Genomic DNA, 19,838 nt, shown 5'->3' with positions numbered 1-19,838 from the left:
GTTGCTGCAGTATACCAAGAGGAAATCGGGGCCATTCGGTGTTTGAATTCGGCAACAAGACACTGTCGGCGCCAAGGTGTCGGAGAAGATCGGAGTCGAGGTTTGAACAAAAGAAATTGGAGGTTTTGGCCGCAGGGAGTCTATGAAATTCTTATATATGCGAAAGTAAAAAAGGCTATGTACAGTGGGCAAAGACTATAGCCGGGGAGGAAACAGAGAGGTCACACAACCTCATACGTCTATATGATCTATATGGGCACCACAGAGAAAACTGATACAAGTCAAACACCCATTGTATCAAAGATACAACCCGAAACCAAAATGCCCATCTAAGTAATTTGTTGAGTGCCTTCGAGTCCATCGGATCGTGCTGCAGCATTGGCCCAGATTGTAGCTTCAATCCTCGCGCGCTGTTCCGTCTCCACACTCGAAGAATTATCCCCAAAGACAGCATCCATTTCCTCCAAAGTCTTTCCGTTAGTCTCAGGAACGAAGAACCACGTCCAAGCAAATGACAGGGCGCAGAATGCGCAGAAGAACACGTAAGTTCCATACCCAGTGTTTTGCACAAGCGGCGGGGTAATAAGTCCGATGATGAAGTTGTTAAGCCAAACCGACATTGTGGAAAACGCCATACCCTTAGCACGTAGCGAGGAAGGGAAGATCTCAGCTGGGAGGGCCCAAGGGACAGGACCCCAAGAAGCTCCGTAGCTCAGCATGAAGAAGCACAAGAAGGCGACGCAAACCCAGCCCTCCGTGGAATGCTCGGGCCAGCTGGATTGGTATTGGCTCATTAAGACGGCGATGATGAGATGCGCAAGGATCATGCAGCTAGCACCGCCAAAGAGCAAAGGTCTCCGACCGAATTTATCCATTCCCCATAGTGACCAGAAACAGGCTACCATCTGGCAGATGTTGATGACGCCGGACATGTGAAGTTGCATCGAGTAGTTTAGACCCATTCCTTCGAATAGACTGGGTGAATAGTAGATGAGGGCGTTGACACCGCCGAATTCTGTGAGGAGAATACGAGTTAGTCTCCGTGGAGGAAAAGGAGGGGAAGGTGGTGGTTCCACGACAATAGGCAGAATACTCACGTTGGAAAAACATCAGCCCCATGCCGACATGCGTACGCTTCCAACACCCTTTGCGGAAACAGTCCAGATAGCTCCAGACATGCAGCATAGCACGACTGGTGTAACTCCCATCCTGGCAATTTGGGTGTCTCACAATGCTCACTTCGTTGCAATAGGCGACCTCGGATCGAATCTCAACCCATTCTCGGATCACGCGCTCGTCAGTGGTATCGAGACCGCGTAATTTGCAGAGTACTTGGAGTGCTTCTTCATCTCGGCCTCGGCCAGCGAGCCATCGAGGTGAATATGGTAGGAAAGGCATACCGATGCCAAGGAATATGGCAGGAACCATCTATCCACGTGGTTAGGAAAGAACAAATCAACGCCACTGGGGAAGGCACACCTGAATGAGGAAAGGAAGGCGCCACGACCATTCATTAGGAATGTACCGTGTGGCATATGTGATATAGAAGGCAATCACGATAGCAGTGACAATGGAAAGCTCCTGCAGAACAAGCAAAGTACCGCGAATCTCCGGCGGCGCGATCTCAGAGATATATAGCGGTGCCACCATAGCCAGCATGCCGACACCAATACCCCCGACAAAGCGGGCGCCAACGAGCATGTCGAAGCTCATGGCTCCAGTCTGTAGGCGGAACCAAACAGGAAGATTATAACTGCAACCATGATAGACCACTTGCGAGAGATCTTGTCAGCAATCCATCCCTGGTTCATTGCTCCAATGAAGGCGCCCAGCTCGATCATGGCAGTGAGGATTCCCTTTTGGAATCCTGCACCGGGTGCATCGGGGCCAACTTCAGGAAATCGCGCAAGGAAGTGGTCCATTGTAAGTGTTACGGAGACGACGCCTTGGTCGTAGCCGAACATTGCTCCGCCCAATGTTGCGAAGGCGGCACATACTGCGACATACTTGTTCGTGAGAATACCCTTGAGGCCTGTTTTGCGTGATCGTGGATTAGTACGTGATGCGTATAGAGAAATCGGGAGATGATAATACCAGCTTCGCCATATGGTTGTCGTTCTGATCCAGGGGGAAGTATGAGAGTAGAAGGTTTTGGTTTTATATCGGATTCAAGATGTTCGGTCTCTGGGGATTCCTTTTTTTTCCACCATTGTCTTTTTTGGAGTCTGGTAGCTAAGTAGAAGGGTCTATATGCAAACTGAGATAATAAGGTATGTATTCTCTAAGAGTCTCTTAGTATCCAATTAAGAAAACAACAATTGAGGATATCTTTCAGATATAAGCGCAACAGTGTGGATGTGGACTTTCTTTTGTCCAACCTGTACACCAATCAGGTGAATATCAATTACCCCAACCGGTTTCACTCCTTTACATTGTGCTGTGAAGTGATATTTAGAGTTTACGCTTGACGTTGTCTCCACCGGCTGGGGGAAGATGCGGGGAAGAGGACGCGGGGAAAACTCCCTAAACCATACATCTCTACTAGCTTTTCAGGTCGCCTAATTCGCGGGGCCCCGGAGTCTCAACGAGTCGGGCACCATTTTCCGCCTCGGACACCATTTTCCTTCTATAGCCGGCTCAAATACCACTTTCAGAAGCATCGGCGAGCAAAATATTCGGCTAGTTCGGGATCTGGCGGGTGGCTTGAGTTTCCAAGAAACCGATCTTGCACTAAGGCGGAAGGAGAAACCCAAAAGATCTCTAAAAAGACTTTAAAAAGACCTCGAAGAACATTTGAAGGGATATCCAAGAAAAGTCTTCTAGAAAGGTTCTCAATGTCGCTAGCATCATGGGTAATGGGCCATATTATACCACGGAGTCGAAGAATTGAGGGGAAAGCGGAGGGAGAGGGGCCTGAATTAGTATCAATTCCCGATTTCGGGAGGTTGTCCGATGTGCCGCTGAGTCCCGTACGGCGTGTTATAGCCAATTACTCCGGTTTCCAATGTCGCAAGAGAACCCGGGAGGAGGCTGCTTATCTCGGAGGTTCTCCGGGGCGGTATGACAACAAATCTCGGCGCCTCCCGCAGGCCCCCGGCTAGGCAACCTCCAGGGCACATGACCTTCCAAACCAACGTCCTCTCCCCACCTCACTCCCCTCACTCCCCCTCCCCTCATTCTATTTGTCAGCATTCGAATATGCAGTTATCTGAGTTCCGCCAACATAATCTTCTCTATACTCAGGAGGAGTTGTCAGAATACAAACTTGGGGGATATCACCCTGTCACCCTTGGAGATACCTTCAAGAATGGTCGCTATGAAATCCACCATAAGTTAGGATTTGGGGGGTTTTCGACTGTGTGGCTTGCAAAGGACAGAGAGTCAGGTCCTTAAGCGAACCATTTTCGCCAAGCCACGGCTAATATGATTCTAGACAAAACCAGTGGGTCTCGTTGAAGATCATGACCGCAAATGCGTCAGAGTCAGGGGAGCTGAGAAACCTGAGACTTCTTCAGAAGCGATGTGGAGGGAACCTTTCTTCAAAATATATCATTCAGCTGCTTGACGAGTTTACTCACGATGGCCCTAACGGAGTCCATCAATGTCTTGTACTCGAATTACTTGGCCCTACAGTCGATACTGTCCTCAGAGATTATTGCGAGGGCAATGACAAGCTCGAGCCGGAAGATATACTTCGAATGTCTACACAACTCCTGGAAGCTGTTAGGTTTATTCATAGTGCAGGGATGTGCCATGGCGGTAAGAGCAATTTTTCCGGCGGGGTTCTTGTAGCCTGGCGCAGTTGTACTGACCTCGTATCAGACATCAGTGGCCGGAACATCGCATTTACCTGCAATAAGCTGTTGAACTCACCCGATAAAGGGTTCTTCGACGTTCTTGGCTTCCCGGAAATTGAGCCGCTTGCCCGTATTGATGGAGCACCTTTAGACAACGGGTTGCCGACCCAGTTAGTTAAGGCAGCAGAATGGGTCGACTGGATTGACGAGGACGAGGAAAATATTCGGCTTTTTGATCTTGGAGAGAGCTTTCTCGAAGGGGAGCAGCCCGAGAAGCTTGCCCAGCCGAGTAATTTACAGGTACCTGAGACGATCTTCACAGACCACTTTGATTATCGCCTTGATCTATGGCGAGCAGGTTGCATGGTATGCCAAGCTCCTTTTCTTTCATTTACTTGTAGCAACAGTACTAATAGAGCGACGAAATCTAGATTTACGCTTTCGTGTTCACGATCTACCCATCTTGGTATTTTGACGCTGACGATTATCTGGTTTTCCAAATGATTGGTTCTGTGGAGAGACTGCCAGTCGAGTGGGAGCCTCGATGGAAGGAAATGAAGACCAGCACTGGCCGTGATTTGGCCATAAAAGAAGGTAAGCAATCTGATCTCGAATAATCCAAGATGTTTCCGCTAATTCCGCTCAAAGACTACGAAACCTCCGAGTTAGAACACAAGTTTGCAGAAAGCGTGCACGACCCAGAGCTTCAACCTCTATTAAAAGCGGCTCAAGGATTACTACGATTCCTACCAGCTAGTCGTATCACTGCAGATGAGGCACTCGAGATGTTATGCGACAAAGCGCAAGAATAGATGGAACCACATATGTTATCTACGAATCTGCAAATGGATTTCAAACAATCCTTGCTGATACGAAGTACAAAATTATACAGATGGCAACAGAATTGTACATCGGTTGCAAATACCTCGAGGTTTTCCCAGGTGCATATTGTAACCAGTAACTAAATATATGCCCAGGTGTACATAGGGGATCCCGAGGTCCAGGTCGCTGATCCCGATCGGGACCCACAATGGAAGATCCGGGGTGCCGGGACTGCACTCAACTACACTACAACTACATCTAGTCAATTTTGACCGGATTCACTGGCTAGATAATTCTTCTATTTGTGAATAATGCCTATAAAGCAACAAGTCATATGGATTATACATAGGCACTTAAATTTTAATGGTATACCATATTAGTTGTATATTAAACTATACTGCAGGCAGAATCCGAGCTGGGCGGTAATAGACTGGAACCTTCTGACATCATCGAAGTACAGCTAACCTTGGGATCATATTCTTTTTTATGCTCTTTATCCATACACACATTATAAATCCCACTACGTGAAAACACACGAAACACCTCCAGCTAATACCGACCTGTGTCACTCTAGTTGGCCACTTCAGGCCGATCTCCCGCGAAGAATGGAGCCGGCATCACCAACTAGGAGGCGCAGATCCAGCCGCCAAGGCTCAATCCGATCGGAGGACTGGCCTGAGGAGGTCAGTGTTTTCGCTCTCCCCGAATGGCGAGCGGAAGCACATCAATACTGATCGACGAAATACCGGTGTCAAAATCTTGAGTTCGTGATTGAAGTGAATAGTTACAAGCTGTGGCTAACAGTGACTCTTTCCTAGGCGATGGCCGGCTTGATATAAAGATCGATGAGCATATGCCGCATCTTGCAGGCCTATTGAATCGCGTCCAAACAAAGACTACGCCACCAGACCTAGCGGATCTGGAGGGCAAACCGACCCCCGAACCAATACCAAAGGATGAGGGCAGAGACTTCCCACTGAAACTGAACATCGTCATCCAAGTTATCGGATCTCGGGGCGATATCCAACCGTTCGTTGCGCTGGGAAAAGAGCTGAAGGCATATGGTCACCGCGTCCGACTAGCAACCCATCTCGCTTTCCGAGAGTTCGTACTTGACGGCGGCTTGGAGTTCTTCAATCTCGGTGGTGACCCCGAAGAACTGATGGCATTCATGGTCAAAAACCCATCCTTACTCCCCGCATTCAGCACGATTCGCAGCGGTGCCATCCAAAAACGTCGGCGCGAGATGAAGGAAATCATATACGGGTGTTGGAAGTCATGTATCGAAACAGGGGACGGTACAGACCTACACCAAATCAAGGAGGATCTTTGGAGTGACACGGTGGACTATCGTCGGAGGCCATTTGTCGCTGATGCAATCATCGCTAACCCGCCAAGCTTGGGCCACATACATTGCGCACAGAGGCTGGGGATCCCGCTTCATATGATGTTTACGTGAGTATATCTTAAACATGAAACTGAGGGATCATCTAATGGAAATTCTTAGAATGCCCTGGTCAGCTACGCAGTCGTTCCCGCATCCTTTGGCCGTTCTCCACCAGCAGGATTGCAAACCAACAGTCGCAAATCTCGTTTCTTATACCGTTGTGGATATGATGATTTGGGAGGGACTAGGGGATCTTGTCAACTCGTGGCGGAAGAAATGCCTCGCGCTCGATCCGTTAGATTCGATCACGGCGCCGAATTTGCCCGCGCGCCTCGGTGTTCCGTTCTCGTATCTGTGGTATGGGTTAACCCGAAGTCGGCGGATTTGAACCGTCCAATGAATATTACTAATTACACTTTGCCTCAGGTCGCCGGCATTGTTGCCAAAGCCTCGTGATTGGGCTGACCACATCGATATTTGCGGGTTTAGTGTGCTACCTGCAAAGTCGGACTACAAACCCCCGAAAGAGATCGACGATTTCCTCAAAGCAGGACCCACTCCGCTTTACGTTGGATTCGGCTCTATCGTGGTAGAAAATCAAGTTAAACTGACCCAAATCGTGTTCGAAGCAATAAAGAACGCCGGCCAGCGTGCGATCATTTCAAAAGGCTGGGGAAACCTCGGGGTCGACGGTATCGACGTGCCAGATAATATCCTCATCATCGGCAACGTACCGCATGACTGGTTGTTCCAGCACGTATCATGCGTGATTCATCATGGTGGTGCGGGTACCACTGCCGCAGGGCTTGCTCTTGGTCGTCCGACTATTATCGTTCCCTTCTTTGGAGATCAACAGTTCTGGGGAGGAATCGTCGGAATGGCCGGGGCCGGGCCGATGCCTGTGCCTTACAAGCAACTCTCAGTTGAGAAGTTGACCGATGCCATCCAGACAGCGCTGAAGCCTTCGACGCAAGATAAGGCACAAGAAATTGCCAATAAGATGCGGAAAGAGTCCGGTGTGAAGGATGGGGTACGAAGCTTTCATCGACATCTCAACTTGAAGACTTTACGGTGCGCAATATGTCCCAATCGCCCTGCTGTGTGGCACATTAAGCATACTTCTATTGGGCTTAGTGCCTTTGCTGCCGCTGTACTGGTTGAAATGGGGGGCTATAAAACCACAGAATGTCGCTTTGTAGGTTGACCTTCGCAAAATCCTTTCACATCACTAACCAGCTACATAGGAACCGAGCATCTGAATACGACACATATCGAAATCCTGCAGGCCCTATAAGTGCAGGAGCCCAGGTGCTAGTGGGAGCCATTGCAAACTTTGTGACCGGGATCGGCGAAGTCCCTTACGAAGTCGTTTCGGATTTTGTCACCACGGGTCGCGCAATACGCCATACTCGTCAGAGCAGTCATCCCTCATCAAGGTCACGTCCCTCATCAAGGTCACGTCCCTCATCAAGGTCACGTCCCTCATCAAGGTCTTCATGGAGGAGATCCCGCAGAAGTCAAGATCCAGTCGTGGACAGCGATGAGGAGCAGTATCATGAGCCTGCAGAGTATCATGGGCCTTCCGAGTGTCGTGGACTTGGCCGATCAAATAACGATGATGATGAGATGAGCCTCGATACAAACGACAACGAGAACGATAATGTCAGACACAACAAGATGAACGATAATTTACCAGCTAGCGCTTGTGGCCAGAGACAAGGCAAGCCGGTGGACCAGTCAGAACTGTTAAGCTATATAGAGTCACCCAAAGGCCACGGTGTTATCTACGAAATACGCACGCACGGCAGTCGAATGTCGAAGAAGTTCTTGAAAAACATACTCTGGCTCCCGACAGACTTGGCTCTCAGCCTGTCTAAAGGGTTTCACAATGCGCCGATGTTGTACCACGACCGAATGGTGAAAGACACGCCGAAGGTTATCGGTTTCCGCAGTGGACTCGAGGCAGCTGGAACGGTACGTTACTCATCTTCGGCAATCGAAATAACCCCACTGACCTTTCTTTAGGAACTTCGCGACGGATTTTACTACGGTATCACGGGCTTGGTCACGCAGCCCCGGTATGGTGCCAAGCACCAAGGAGCGAAAGGAATGGTCAAGGGAATTGGGAAAGGGATTGGCGGTGTGTTCCTCAAGCCACCAGCAGGTATGATAACGCAATGCGTCACAAAACAGCTCTTTCCCATGCGCATCTCATTCTGACTAAACTTCATCTAGGTCTCTGGGGACTCATTGGATATCCTTTGGTTGGACTCCGCAGAAAGCTTCAAAAATCGTTAGGAAGGACTCAGGAGCTGTCCATTATGGCGTCGCGAATAGCACAAGGTATCGAAGAGATGCGGGCATCTACCGCCGATGAACGAGCAGAAGTTGCTAGAAAATGGCGTCTGCTTGAAGAGGACCTGCGAGTCTCTTACTGATGAGATCTTTCGAACAGCCAAGCAACACCGCGGTCATTATGGATCTTTGGTATTAATGGCGCCTCATGTATGATACCAGCGGAAGGATGGCACAGACATCATGTACATATATGTATTATTTAGCTGAGATGATAAACTACGAGCGTTATGAACTTGATCGAATCATGCAATTCTGCCACTCCGAAAAGATTTCGTTACGCCCAGGAATTGGATTGCCTCTGGTGCAGTCCGTGAGAAATCACACACCTTGAGTATATATTCGTATCTTTCACATAGATTCCATGCAGAATTATCCATTACTCAATATTGTAGTTTATCTAATTCGAACTTCCCCCCTCCGCAGCCATCGCAAGCAACGCTATGAGAATCTCCCTTTTCTGCGCCTCGCCAATTATCATACACATGGCCGTCGCCATGATCAATTCATACAATCGAGTCTTCCGAATATCCCGCATTTCATCAACTACACCTTGCCCAGTCAAAGTGGGAGAACCGACTTCACCAAGTAGCTTGGCTACAACAGAATCGAAAATCCACAACTCGCCAAACTTCCGCCACGCGAAGCTTGGTGTGTATTGCCCAACGAGGATATCTTCACCTTCAATCCCAGGAAGTCTGGCAATCAGCTTCAAGTGACTAAATGGCATAAGCCACTTCGTCCATTGTTTATCCGGATGGACATCTCTCGTCCCTTTCCAGAAGAACTTGACATTGGCGTATTCGAAGCTATAGCGTCGAGTATTCAACGAAAACGGAGAACTCCAGTTGAGACGGACTGCCTCTTCAGCGACAGCTGGTTGTGGTATAGTCGTCTGTGGTGCGGCAGAGTAAGAAGGAGGGCTGGGGTCTTGCTTTTGTGAATAACTCAAATCGTGTTTCCCATCTTCAGTGACTTTCTCCATCTCAACAGGATCACCATCCATGGCTTCCGTATTCTTGTTTTCCTTCCGTTGCGCATTTACCTGACGGTGGTATCTTTTCCCACTCTCCCCCCACACCCTCCACGTGCGGACCTTATACCCCTTCAAAGCACGATCATCGTTTAGCGTTGTGTTATTCGGGTTACTCCGACATTCCCATTTCACCACGCCTCTAGGATCAATAACGTCCTTCAGATTATCCCCGAACTGGATTTTCCAGTTCAGCCAAAATGCCCCGCATTTTATTAGACAGACCGGTGTTCCGGTTTTCTTGTTTCCGCGACGGAGAGTCCGTGGCGCATTGTGGAATAGCAGAGTTGGATGGTGCACGAAATAACTGTTAGATTCGTTGTTTCGGTCTGGGGTTTGGGGGTATTCAGCTGCGAGTTTTTTGTGACTCTTCTTGTTGAGTCCGAACTCCTTTTTCGGGTTTATGAATGGTGTTATTGTGATGTGCTCGTCGCCTTTGTGGTAGACATGCCAGATGGATAGGCGGTGTTGTTTTGATAGGGCCTCGTTGAGGGTTGACATGTTGGATAGGATAATTGTTCAGGTCAGTGGTGGTGTGTTGACATGAACCCCCAAGGTCAGTGTATGTGTGATTTGTCTTCAGGGGCCGGGAGTTATAATATATTGTTGAATACGAGACATGCCAAGGCCGAAGCATCAGATTAAATGTCCTGTTTTGTATCGGGCGCAACAGGTGGAGTCACATTCGATAGTCATCTGATTGGGTTTGATATCTCAACAGCTGCATGTAATATCGTGTTAAGGGGGGCTGTGCAGTTGGTCTCCGTCTTAGTCGCAAAACCGTTCTTATCAAGTGAAACATGGCTTCCGACTACGAGAGAACAACATTGACGGATATCATTAGAATTATTTTAACTATACCAAGCTAAGATGCTTGAATGGCTGGACCCGCCAAGACAGCGCGAATACGAACTCGCCTATATCTTCTATAGCCCGTGCCACCATTCATTCACCCACCCAATATTCGTCGAACAAATCCCCCACGTGTCTGTAGGAGTCTCGACCACCATAGCAATAGACACAATCAACACCGTTAGAGTGATCTAGCTTGTGTCAGTTACATCTCCAAGGCCAAGTATCTGCATGTTGTATACTCACACAACCCAGTAATATCCCCACAGAATTCAATTCCCACCCTCCAGCAAAGATCCTACCCCTAGCAATAGCACTCTGCTGCCTCCAGAATCGATACGCCCCAACCAAAGCAACAAGAATGGCCACACAGTGACATGCGACCGAGAGGGGTGTACCGACCCGACGAAACCCAAGCCGGTCCGCCAACGCCTCCGCCGCCTGCAGACGGAACAGCTGCGCAATAAGCACGCCTTGCTGCGCAACAACAAGGGAGGTACGGATATACGCAAGGAATGTTCTCTCCAAAGCTGCGGGCCCAAGTTAGAATTTCCCCAGATCGGCAAGTCAGCCATAGTCGGCGCGATACGCACCAAAGTAATCTCGACTACTCTTATGTGGCACCGTTAGAGTAACATTATGCGTCCAAAGCTGAGTGAGCTTCCCCCATGTCCCCTTTCGAGCTTGTTGGCGCCGCTGCGCATCGGCATGCGATGTGGTGCGACGCGTTACAACGCGATATTCATCGCCGGAGGACGCAGATGGCGTTGAGTAGTTTAGCTCGTTGTCTTCCTGTGTTTGGGTCTGTTGGAGCTCGAGCGCTTCGCGGGTATCCATGTCGTTGTCGTTGGGCGGTCGGGCGTTCCGCAAAATGACACCCGATGGTTGTCTAGGACCAGAATCTTGAGCAGAGCTTTCTGTCATGTTTTCGCGAGTGGTATCACCCCGGATACAATAGCATGGCTATGGCGTGGTGTGCTTTTTCCCGTCTTAAGGGTGAAGGGCCGAAACAGGTTATCTGCGGATCGACGTTGGCCCCGCATTTTGCTCAGGTTATCTACTCCTAACTTTACTGAACATCATACGACTAAGACTAATGCTATATTATATAGAAAAGGATATAAACGTGAGGTACAACATTTTACGCATCCATGGATGTGTTTAAAATTGTTCAATAATAGGCTTTGAGCAATTACACCATCGCATAAATACATTCGGCTTATTTGTGTACATTTCCTCCAGATATCAACTCGATCATAGCTTCACCGTTGATTGCTCAAGATTCACCCACTCGTATTGCTTAGTGAGGAACCTCTCAGCTGCAGGAGGGGTGACGGTATCGAACAAGGAAGCCTTGAGGAAGACCTTCCCAGCGGCTATGGGTGACTTGGTGTACACAGGGCTGTGATGGATGTCAGCTATTGTTAATACTAGCTGGACCAGCTTTAAGATCATCCCTACCTGCCGCAGGCCGAACAGAAATGTCGCTATTCGGAGGTCACGTTAGCCTTCGTTCGAATGCGATAAACACTATATAGCTTGACAAAAGAGCCATTCCTTTACCTTCACAGCATTGCCAGTTACAGACTTCTTGTCTTCGTAGACCTTCAATGTCGCATTCGGATCGTCGACAGTCATTTCATCTTCACTGACGAAGTAGTTGACAGAGAATGCTAAGTGACTGTAAGCAAAATACATATTCCAACGTGATTGCTAGACTTAGCAAATGCACTTACCACCACCACCAGATCTCTTGCAGCAATCGCTGCATTGAAAATTCAATTTAGTTCATTTGCCACAATGAGTATACTGCAGTCCAAGTCCATACCAATGGCAAACACATGACTTGTCTGGCTGCTCGGGAAGAGTGATGCGAATACTCTCGCAATTGCAATGGCCTTGGTAAGACATGATTTTTGATTGGTTAGAAGAGGTGCGCTTTTCAATACAAAGGACCTTGTTGGATCTCACTTGCTAATATATATTTCGTAGGGATGTGTGGATTTTGTCCAGTGAAAATAGTGGAACTCAAGGAATCTTCCCGTCATTGCCGTATACCCGCGCCCGACGTCATTGCGTCATGTCTCGGTTTTGATTATTTGAACAATTCGAGGAAGAAAGGATGGGAGTTGTAATCGTGTTAAGCCCACCAACATCTACCCGGCATTGGTGTAGATTTTCAAAGGATCGCAGATTTGCAAATTAGTTATCTTTTGTATGGCAACTCCATACAAAAGGTACTTAATCATGATATGAGCATAACTTAAGTCTTAAACTAGCGAAAGGAAAAGTAAAATGGCTAAGCCTAATATCAGTCTATTTAAATCGATCTGTTATTAAAATTAATCCTGAATTGTATTATATCGAAGTGGAAAGAGCACTAAAAACTAGAACCACGTATATCGCATAACGATACTCTTACATCACACACTGGGACTTTCTTACTATAGTCAGTAGCGTATAATCAGGACACCATTTGCAACGTAGATATGTCTTGTTATATCTCTAAACCTTTTCAACGGTCGAGAAGAATGATTTTGTACCGATATACGTTTAAGTACCTTTTGTATGGAAACTCCATACAAAAGGTACCTAATTTTGCAGTCTGGGATCCAGTGATAATATGGGATCCGCTACCAATACCAGGTACATAGGTGTGGATAGGCTGGACACGGTTATAGAAGGCAGCGATGCCTTTTATCCTGGCTTGTGATTATAGAGCCTTGTCTCCGTGAGCATGTGGGATACCGCGTCTCAATCGGGTTGGTTAGTGAAACTCCTACGGCCCATACAAAGCTGCCCAGTTTCGGATATTACTATCCTATCATCTCTATGCTATTGCAAAAGAGAAATGTTCCAGAACTTCCATAGGGCGCATGGGGTCAAGTATATCTCCGGTCCGATATCGGCCTCGTTTTACTACATCGAACAACTACCCCCTGTACAGAGAAAACATATAAGAGAGGCCATCAAACTTCCCAATGACAAGCAAATCGAGAGTTCAGAGGGACACAACCTTTGAAACATTCACGTGTTTGATCAACTCTCATCTCTCCTTTTCCCGTCCCTCATTCCACGCCAAGACGACTTCTCCACTTCCCCATACTGTCATCCGTCAAATACACCATGGCGTCCAATACCGAGGGTCCTAAAGACCACTGGTCAGTCGAAGTACGTATTCCCACGATACTGTGCCTGTTCCATAACTAAGAAGTCTAGGCATACTCCGCATCTGCATCCTTCGTGCACTCCGCGAAACTCACCGGAAAACTCCTCGCCTCTCTGGACCCCAAGCCAAGAGACAAGGTCCTCGATGTCGGTTGCGGCGATGGGAAATTCACAGCAAATTTCCTCCCCGCCATCGACTCCGTCTTGGGCATTGATTCGTCTGCGTCCATGATCGAGTCTGCCAACAAAGACTACGCAAGCTCTAAGGCTAGCTTCCGTGTCGTGGATTGCCGGTACCTGGAGAAAGAAACCTCCATTGTGAATGGATCATGGGATAAAGTGTATGTCATTAATTATAATACAAGGTGTCCGATGGATGAACTCGACTTCTAACAGTAGACAGAATCTCCAACGCAGCTCTCCACTGGATCTTACGCGACGAGTCGACGCGCATGTCGACACTCCGCGCAATCTACGGCTGTCTGAAGCCGGGTGGTACATATGTGTTTGAGATGGGCGGACATGGTAACGTTGCTGAGGTTAAGACGGCTCTTGTTTACGCTCTGGTGCAGCAGGGCATCCCTGTCGAACAAGCCAGAGAGACAAGCCCCTGGTTCTTCCCATCTGATACGTGGATGAGAAATGCTCTTGAAGAGATCGGGTTCAAGGTTGAAAATGTCGAGCTCGAGTACCGCCCAACAAAGCTCACCACTGACGCCAAGGGTGGATTGGAGGGATGGGTTAGACTGATGGGAGCCCAGTTCCTGGATGTGCTACCCGAGGAAAAGCGGGATGGCGTAGTGCAGCAGATTTGCGGTGTTCTCCAGGACGTGGTTACTCGTGTTGAAGATGGGAGCCAGTGGCTGGGATATGTGCGACTGAGGGGTATTGCGAAGAAGATCTAATGATTCAGATGGGTTTCGTTGGAAAGGATTTAGTTAGCAGATTGCTGCTGCTTTCGTCGCTCAATGAGAACACCAAGAGGGATGTCTTCCTCATCATAGAATTCTGCTTCCTCATCCACACCGAAGTCGCGTAGTCGTTCTCCTTCGGCGTTTCGCCAGGACTCTTCTCCCTCGTCCGAGTACCCCTCAGAGTCAGATTCGGACTCCTCGCTATCTCTTTGAGCGTAGTCGCCTTTCTTGTACCGATCGTGAAATGGCTTGCGACGTTGTAGACCCGAGCTTTGCTGGAATCGCTTCATGTCTTCCTGTTTCCGACGGTTGAAGGCATCAATCTCGTCCTGAATAGTTGCGTATGTAGGCATGCTGACATTGCTTGGTGGCCTTGCACTGGCCGGCATCGGGATTCGATCTGGGTCTGGCGGTGGCCATGACACGCCAGGATCTAACAAGAATGATCAGTAATCGAAAAGCCAGAATGCTGGCTCGACCACTCACCCTCAAAGTCATTGGTCTCGAATTCCCAGCCAGACCGACGATCAGGTGTTGCGGCCAGAGGCCAGAACCAGCTTATAAACTGGAGAGATATTAGCGCACATGTTTCATCTGGAACACGAACAGGCATACTCACATTCGCGCTCCCGCCCATACTTTGCTTAATGTTGGCCCAAATCCCAATGTCGTAGGGGTATTCCTGCTTTTTTATGCGAACGCGAATTCCCCCAGGACCCTCAAGATACCCGCCCAGCACACGGGCTCGGCGGACAAGAGTAGCATGTCTCTCGATTTCCCAAGTTTCAATGGTGGTTGTGTTAGATGCAATCGCCCATATACTCCTAAGCAGGAGGACAAAGAGAGCGAAAGCTGTGAGGGTATTTACCACAAGCAGTACAAACAAGTGGATGAGCTGCCCCAATGTCGGGCCGAGATACTATTCAACATTAGCGGCATGAACAGTAAAGCATTCGAGTTACTTACGCTTGGCATGTGGCTGTTCTTCCATACAAATGAGGCACGCTGCCAAAGAAGAGTCTCCAGGTAGAACATTCCAACAGTTGCATAAAACAAAAACCGCATGAAATGTGGGAGGGTAAAATGCGAGACGCAGTTCGAGGTCCAGGGGCAATGATGATCCATTTTGGGAATGCATCTGGAAGAAGATCAGCAAAAGTCTCCACATCAGACATTCCCCATCGAACCTTTTACAAGTCTTGCAGTGGTGAGCACGAGGCGGTTTGTAAGCTTCGCATCTAAGGCACCATCGCTGGCGACCACCGTGTGCGTCACCTTCTTGCTCTTTGGGTTTCGGTCGCTCTTCAGCCTTGGGAAGTCGACCGGGATCTACAAAGCAGGTTCGGTAATAGCATATCCAGATGCACAGGGCGAAGATATTGATTTTCCAAGTTTCGTCCCTTGTGAGTGGCACAGACTCAAAATGCAGAAAGAAGTACTGTGATGTGTAGGCGAGGAAGGCGATCAGCGCACTAACAGCGGGAACCGCGAGTTGAGTTATTGAAAAGTCCGCGCCAACATTTCAGCGTCTTCAGCTGTTTAAGTGAGCAAGGCTGAGAAGCTGCCGACGCATAAAGTTCGACGTGTTGTTTATCAGGACTGGCTGGCCCGGTGGCTATGCTGACTAACGCGGCTGTGTCCGGCCTCGCGTGAAAACGACGCCGAAAGCTGAGTCTATCATAGGTTTATTATAATAACCGTTGGAAACTGCATGAAAGCTCGTTATGAGCTACAAATCAGCTTTCAGAGTTGCGTAGATCCTGCAAAGGATGCAAACACTACAAACGACCGCCCCTTAGGAATCACCACCTCTATCCATGGATCCATGGATACCTACCTAGGTAGGTAGGTAACTAGGTAGGTATCTCTACAATTGATCACATAATCTTTTCCAGTCCTGGGACACCATGCTAGATACCACTCAGGTGCGAAATATTGTTGTCATTGATTGAATTGATACTAGATGCGCAGCATCAATAAAACCACTGATTCCAAGCAAGAAGTCCCACAACTATACCTCCAAAGGAATGCATGATCCACCTTCCTTTCCACCCTCCATACTTTACTCCACCGTACGTCCAGACGATATACGCGTCTATCTGCGCTGCTACCTGTCCCCGCAGTCTATCAGCAAATAGTCTCTTAACTCCAAAGCAGGCAAACGTACAGATACCCCATACATCAAAGCACTCATCCCCTTCTCGGTTGTGCTGCAACCCCATGATCCCGAAAGCAATGCTCAACATCAGCTCCCGCCCTCCGTTTGCATAGATGAACGGAAGAGCCGCTGGGTCTACTTGTTCATCGTGGCAATCTTTTCCCATCACAGTAACATGCGTTGGGAGCTTAAAGGAAGGACATGGCAAACCGAAGAATCCACAGATCTGAACGGGCGTAAGGAAGTGAAAGGCACCAAGACCTAAGAAGCCGACAGAGAAAGTTGTTGCTGTTGCGGGGAGTGATAATCGGAAGAGAGTGTTGGATGCCATATTGGCTTCACGTATATGGAGTCTCAAGGACCCTAATATAGAAACTTTACGATCCTGTCAAAGTGACCACTCTACTGGTAAATTGTAATGCAGGAATCCGTTTCTGTAAACTAATCAACGAGGTTGACGTAGGCTTCTCTAAAGAGGCACGTGACCTATGAATATATTACATCATCGTACGAGTACTGCCCAGGTGTGGTTGAAAGGACATTTTGGTATTCCGCTTGTTTTCTATGTCTTACGCATTCTGTTGCGGAGCAGGGGAAATTCGATAGGGACACCTTCGTTTTTGTTAACTAATTAGGGCCACTCCTAGGTAACGTATCTGGGAAGCGACCCACTAGGTATAATCAACTAAAATGATATTCGTAAAATAGGTTATGAGGAGAACAACTACCAACCTTGGAACTAAATATGTTGCCTCCTGAAACTTCGGGGACGTAGTTCTGACAGGTCAATTATCTCACTGGTCAAAAGTAGTCACATGTAGCTAGCGTTCAAGAAAACTTGCTTGACTGGAGTAAAGCCAAGTGCGACATACGTCAGTCTTTGATCGACGAGCCGAAGACCCCTTCAAAACTTTGACTGGACGGCTACAAAAAAATCGGCGGGTATCTATCTTATTTTTTGCTGATTGTATGCATACTGCCGAATACGCCACTCTACCAATGGGTTTTCTGCATTATATCTTTAGCCGTGGGCGCATTCTGTTGATTGGACACAAATGAAACCAAAAAGTCAATTCCATGAGCTACCCTATGAGCTACCTGCCGATGCGGAGGGATAGTGAACTGAACGGTGTCTTTTTTGGCTTGAGGGCTTGGTTCTTGGGGTTCCTGGTTCTGGCTAAGTTCGGTAGGTTCGGGTAGCTGTCTCGCAGTGACGCTTCGATAAAAAACTTGCTGTTGTACCAAAATGGCGCGTAACTCCCTCTTATTGACAAATATGAGAACCTGTACAGGAAGGACGGAAAGCTTGCTTTGCACGACTGTGGCGGTTTAGTGGGGACCCACATTTTACAGAGCGTTCACTCAAATGACCAGGTAAATGGTGACGTTAGATTCAAGGAATCTAGCTCTTTTTTTTTCGCTTCAAAGTAGTTCTGTGTCCACATCTTAGTTCCCGGTGCTGGTCAAATCTAGATATGCCTATAAAATGATGCATTGTTGATGAAATAGTAAATAATCACAGTCACATCCAGTTTTCCTTATTTAAAGTACACTAACCTTTTATTCGAATTATTTAATTATTTCTTTGCTCTGGAGCCGGAAAACTACCGCATATTTCTCTCTATACCAAAATGTCGCAAATGGGTGATGATGGGTCATTCCAGGCCCCCGAGTCAGAACAGGCCCAGAGCAAACCGGGGTAAGTTTTTGGCTCAATAAAGAAACTATACTTGTGATAGATGCTTAGTTGACAATAGTCTAGAGAAGGGCATGGCGCCACCGAGTGAATCTTCCAGACTTGAGTCGAGCCACGGATTCGTCGAGTACGTAGGCTCAAACAAGCTGAAAGACAAGAAGGTTCTAATTACCGGGGGCGAGTTAGTGGCCATTTTTTGTTCCTGCTTTTGGGTTCTCTACTGACATCTAGAAGCTCAGGCATAGGCCGTTCCGTCGCGGTGTTGATGGCGAGGGAAGGTGCCGATATCACCATTGTCTACCTTCCGCAGGAGCAGGAAGATGCAGAGAAAACAAAGGGATTAGTTGAAAACGAGGATCGCAGCTGCCTTCTAATCCCAGGCGATTTACGGAAGAACCAGACGTGCGAGAGAGCGGTCAAAGAGCATGTGGATAGGTATGCAGGCGATATCCTTTTCTTCTGGCGCTAAGTTAGTTACTGACTTCAACCCTTTTTCTCTTGTTACAGGTTCGAGAAAATCAATGTTCTTGTCAATAATGCCTCTCAGCAATATATATGCAAAGACTTTACGCAAATTGACCTTGACCAGGTCGAGGACCTCTTCCGAACCAACATCCTGCAAATGTTTGCTATCACGAAATATGCACTCCCGCACATGTCAAAGGGAGACTCGTAAGGCATACTGCGTCTTCCTTTCGTCACCGCTGTCAACTGACTTCAAGCACACAGGATTATTAACAATACGTCTGTTGTCACGTTCCGTGGCTCGAGCAGTATGGTCGACTACGCTTCCACGAAAGGCGCCATTGTTGGATTCACCAGATCCCTAGCATTGCAATTAATTCCGAAGGGTATTCGCGTGAATGCTGTTGCGTAAGTCAGCAGTCAATTTCCCTGACATGTCTCATATTCTAATGCCTCTTGACAGCCCCGGTGCGATTTATACACCGATTCAAGTGGATACAAGGGATCCCAAGTCAATGGAAGGATGGGGATCAGACAAGCAACTTGGCCGGCCTGGGCAGCCTAGTGAAGTGGCCCCCAGCTTCGTGTTCTTGGCTAGCAAAGATGCTTCTTTCTATTGTATGGGCTTGAGCTCCCCTCCATTCTCGTTTCAAGTCACTGATCCCTTAGCAGCTGGCCAAATCCTACATTGCTATCCTCTCGGAGATTAACGGCGAGAATTGTTCTTTATTCCAAATGGGAAGCTGGTATGTGTCGATCCGTCGCACAAGGGAATGAGTTGGATCCCACGTCAGTGATTTATATAGGACTGTATAGTGTCAGGCAAGATGAGGATACTCCCGCCTTTTTACCGCGGGAACGAGACAGAAAAGCTGTTGTTTTGCTTAATAATTTTGTCCGCACAAATTGTCAGATCTAGATAGGCCTTTCATTTTCGCTAAATCAGAAAATTTACCACCGTCTTAGTTTCTGTTGTATAGACCTCGCCAAAATCGCGGGTTGGGTTTCGACCCTTGGCCCAAAACCCGTCAAAAATTTGAATATTGTAATATATACCATATTACATATACTTATACTGTGGACGTTACATTATATTACGACACCGTAGGGTGCTCATAGAGATTCGATACAATAAAGAGTCAATAGAGAAAACACTGTATTTATTGAGACAGACGGACCAGAAGAGAGAGG

At 47.9% G+C, this 19,838-nt stretch overlaps 8 protein-coding genes across 8 annotated transcripts; 4 read left to right on the top strand and 4 right to left on the bottom strand.

Annotated features, from left to right (window-relative positions):
• Positions 1-329: 329 nt before the first annotated feature.
• On the bottom strand, positions 330-2,212 carry N7519_007880 (sugar porter family MFS transporter; the record flags this gene model as incomplete). The annotated part of the gene is made up of 5 exons (XM_057294656.1): positions 330-1,015; positions 1,098-1,428; positions 1,480-1,722; positions 1,761-2,006; positions 2,060-2,212. Coding segments are annotated over 5 exons (1,659 nt in total), but the record flags the coding sequence as incomplete, so codon positions are not given.
• Positions 2,213-3,198: 986 nt separating this feature from the next.
• N7519_007879 (uncharacterized protein) lies at positions 3,199-4,609 on the top strand (the record flags this gene model as incomplete). The annotated part of the gene is made up of 5 exons (XM_057294655.1): positions 3,199-3,380; positions 3,434-3,759; positions 3,823-4,163; positions 4,229-4,391; positions 4,446-4,609. 5 exons carry the CDS (start codon positions 3,199-3,201, stop codon positions 4,607-4,609), a joined length of 1,176 nt encoding a protein of 391 aa, XP_057149466.1.
• Positions 4,610-5,195: 586 nt separating this feature from the next.
• On the top strand, positions 5,196-8,444 carry N7519_007878 (putative UDP-glucose,sterol transferase; the record flags this gene model as incomplete). Its single annotated transcript, XM_057294654.1, has 7 exons — positions 5,196-5,382; positions 5,438-6,074; positions 6,127-6,363; positions 6,433-7,201; positions 7,243-7,980; positions 8,032-8,170; positions 8,242-8,444. Coding segments are annotated over 7 exons (2,910 nt in total), but the record flags the coding sequence as incomplete, so codon positions are not given.
• A 317-nt stretch (positions 8,445-8,761) lies between these two features.
• Positions 8,762-9,895, bottom strand: N7519_007877 (uncharacterized protein; the record flags this gene model as incomplete). The annotated part of the gene is made up of 1 exon (XM_057294653.1): positions 8,762-9,895. One exon carries the CDS (start codon positions 9,893-9,895, stop codon positions 8,762-8,764), a length of 1,134 nt encoding a protein of 377 aa, XP_057149464.1.
• Positions 9,896-10,320: 425 nt separating this feature from the next.
• N7519_007876 (uncharacterized protein) lies at positions 10,321-12,157 on the bottom strand (the record flags this gene model as incomplete). The annotated part of the gene is made up of 8 exons (XM_057294652.1): positions 10,321-10,437; positions 10,493-10,776; positions 10,840-11,209; positions 11,513-11,648; positions 11,708-11,733; positions 11,810-11,919; positions 11,983-12,011; positions 12,075-12,157. The coding sequence occupies 8 exons, from the start codon at positions 12,155-12,157 to the stop codon at positions 10,321-10,323; spliced, it is 1,155 nt and encodes a 384-aa protein (XP_057149463.1).
• Positions 12,158-13,372: 1,215 nt separating this feature from the next.
• Positions 13,373-14,319, top strand: N7519_007875 (class I SAM-dependent methyltransferase; the record flags this gene model as incomplete). Its single annotated transcript, XM_057294651.1, has 3 exons — positions 13,373-13,417; positions 13,466-13,755; positions 13,818-14,319. The coding sequence occupies 3 exons, from the start codon at positions 13,373-13,375 to the stop codon at positions 14,317-14,319; spliced, it is 837 nt and encodes a 278-aa protein (XP_057149462.1).
• Positions 14,320-14,348: 29 nt separating this feature from the next.
• Positions 14,349-16,817, bottom strand: pfa4 (putative palmitoyltransferase with autoacylation activity Pfa4; the record flags this gene model as incomplete). The annotated part of the gene is made up of 6 exons (XM_057294650.1): positions 14,349-14,761; positions 14,815-14,893; positions 14,948-15,247; positions 15,295-15,466; positions 15,516-15,657; positions 16,496-16,817. 6 exons carry the CDS (start codon positions 16,815-16,817, stop codon positions 14,349-14,351), a joined length of 1,428 nt encoding a protein of 475 aa, XP_057149461.1.
• A 1,309-nt stretch (positions 16,818-18,126) lies between these two features.
• Positions 18,127-19,357, top strand: N7519_007873 (uncharacterized protein; the record flags this gene model as incomplete). The annotated part of the gene is made up of 6 exons (XM_057294649.1): positions 18,127-18,185; positions 18,244-18,363; positions 18,417-18,617; positions 18,690-18,854; positions 18,912-19,055; positions 19,111-19,357. The coding sequence occupies 6 exons, from the start codon at positions 18,127-18,129 to the stop codon at positions 19,355-19,357; spliced, it is 936 nt and encodes a 311-aa protein (XP_057149460.1).
• Positions 19,358-19,838: the final 481 nt, after the last annotated feature.

This window comes from Penicillium mononematosum, assembly GCF_028829835.1.
Source record: "Penicillium mononematosum strain IBT 11891 chromosome Unknown utg000003l:1.0-8172316.0:1.0-8177699.0, whole genome shotgun sequence".
Taxonomy (NCBI): Eukaryota; Fungi; Ascomycota; class Eurotiomycetes; order Eurotiales; family Aspergillaceae; genus Penicillium; species Penicillium mononematosum.
Note: the sequence above shows the minus strand (reverse complement) of the source record. Positions and strands in the feature narration are given on the sequence as shown.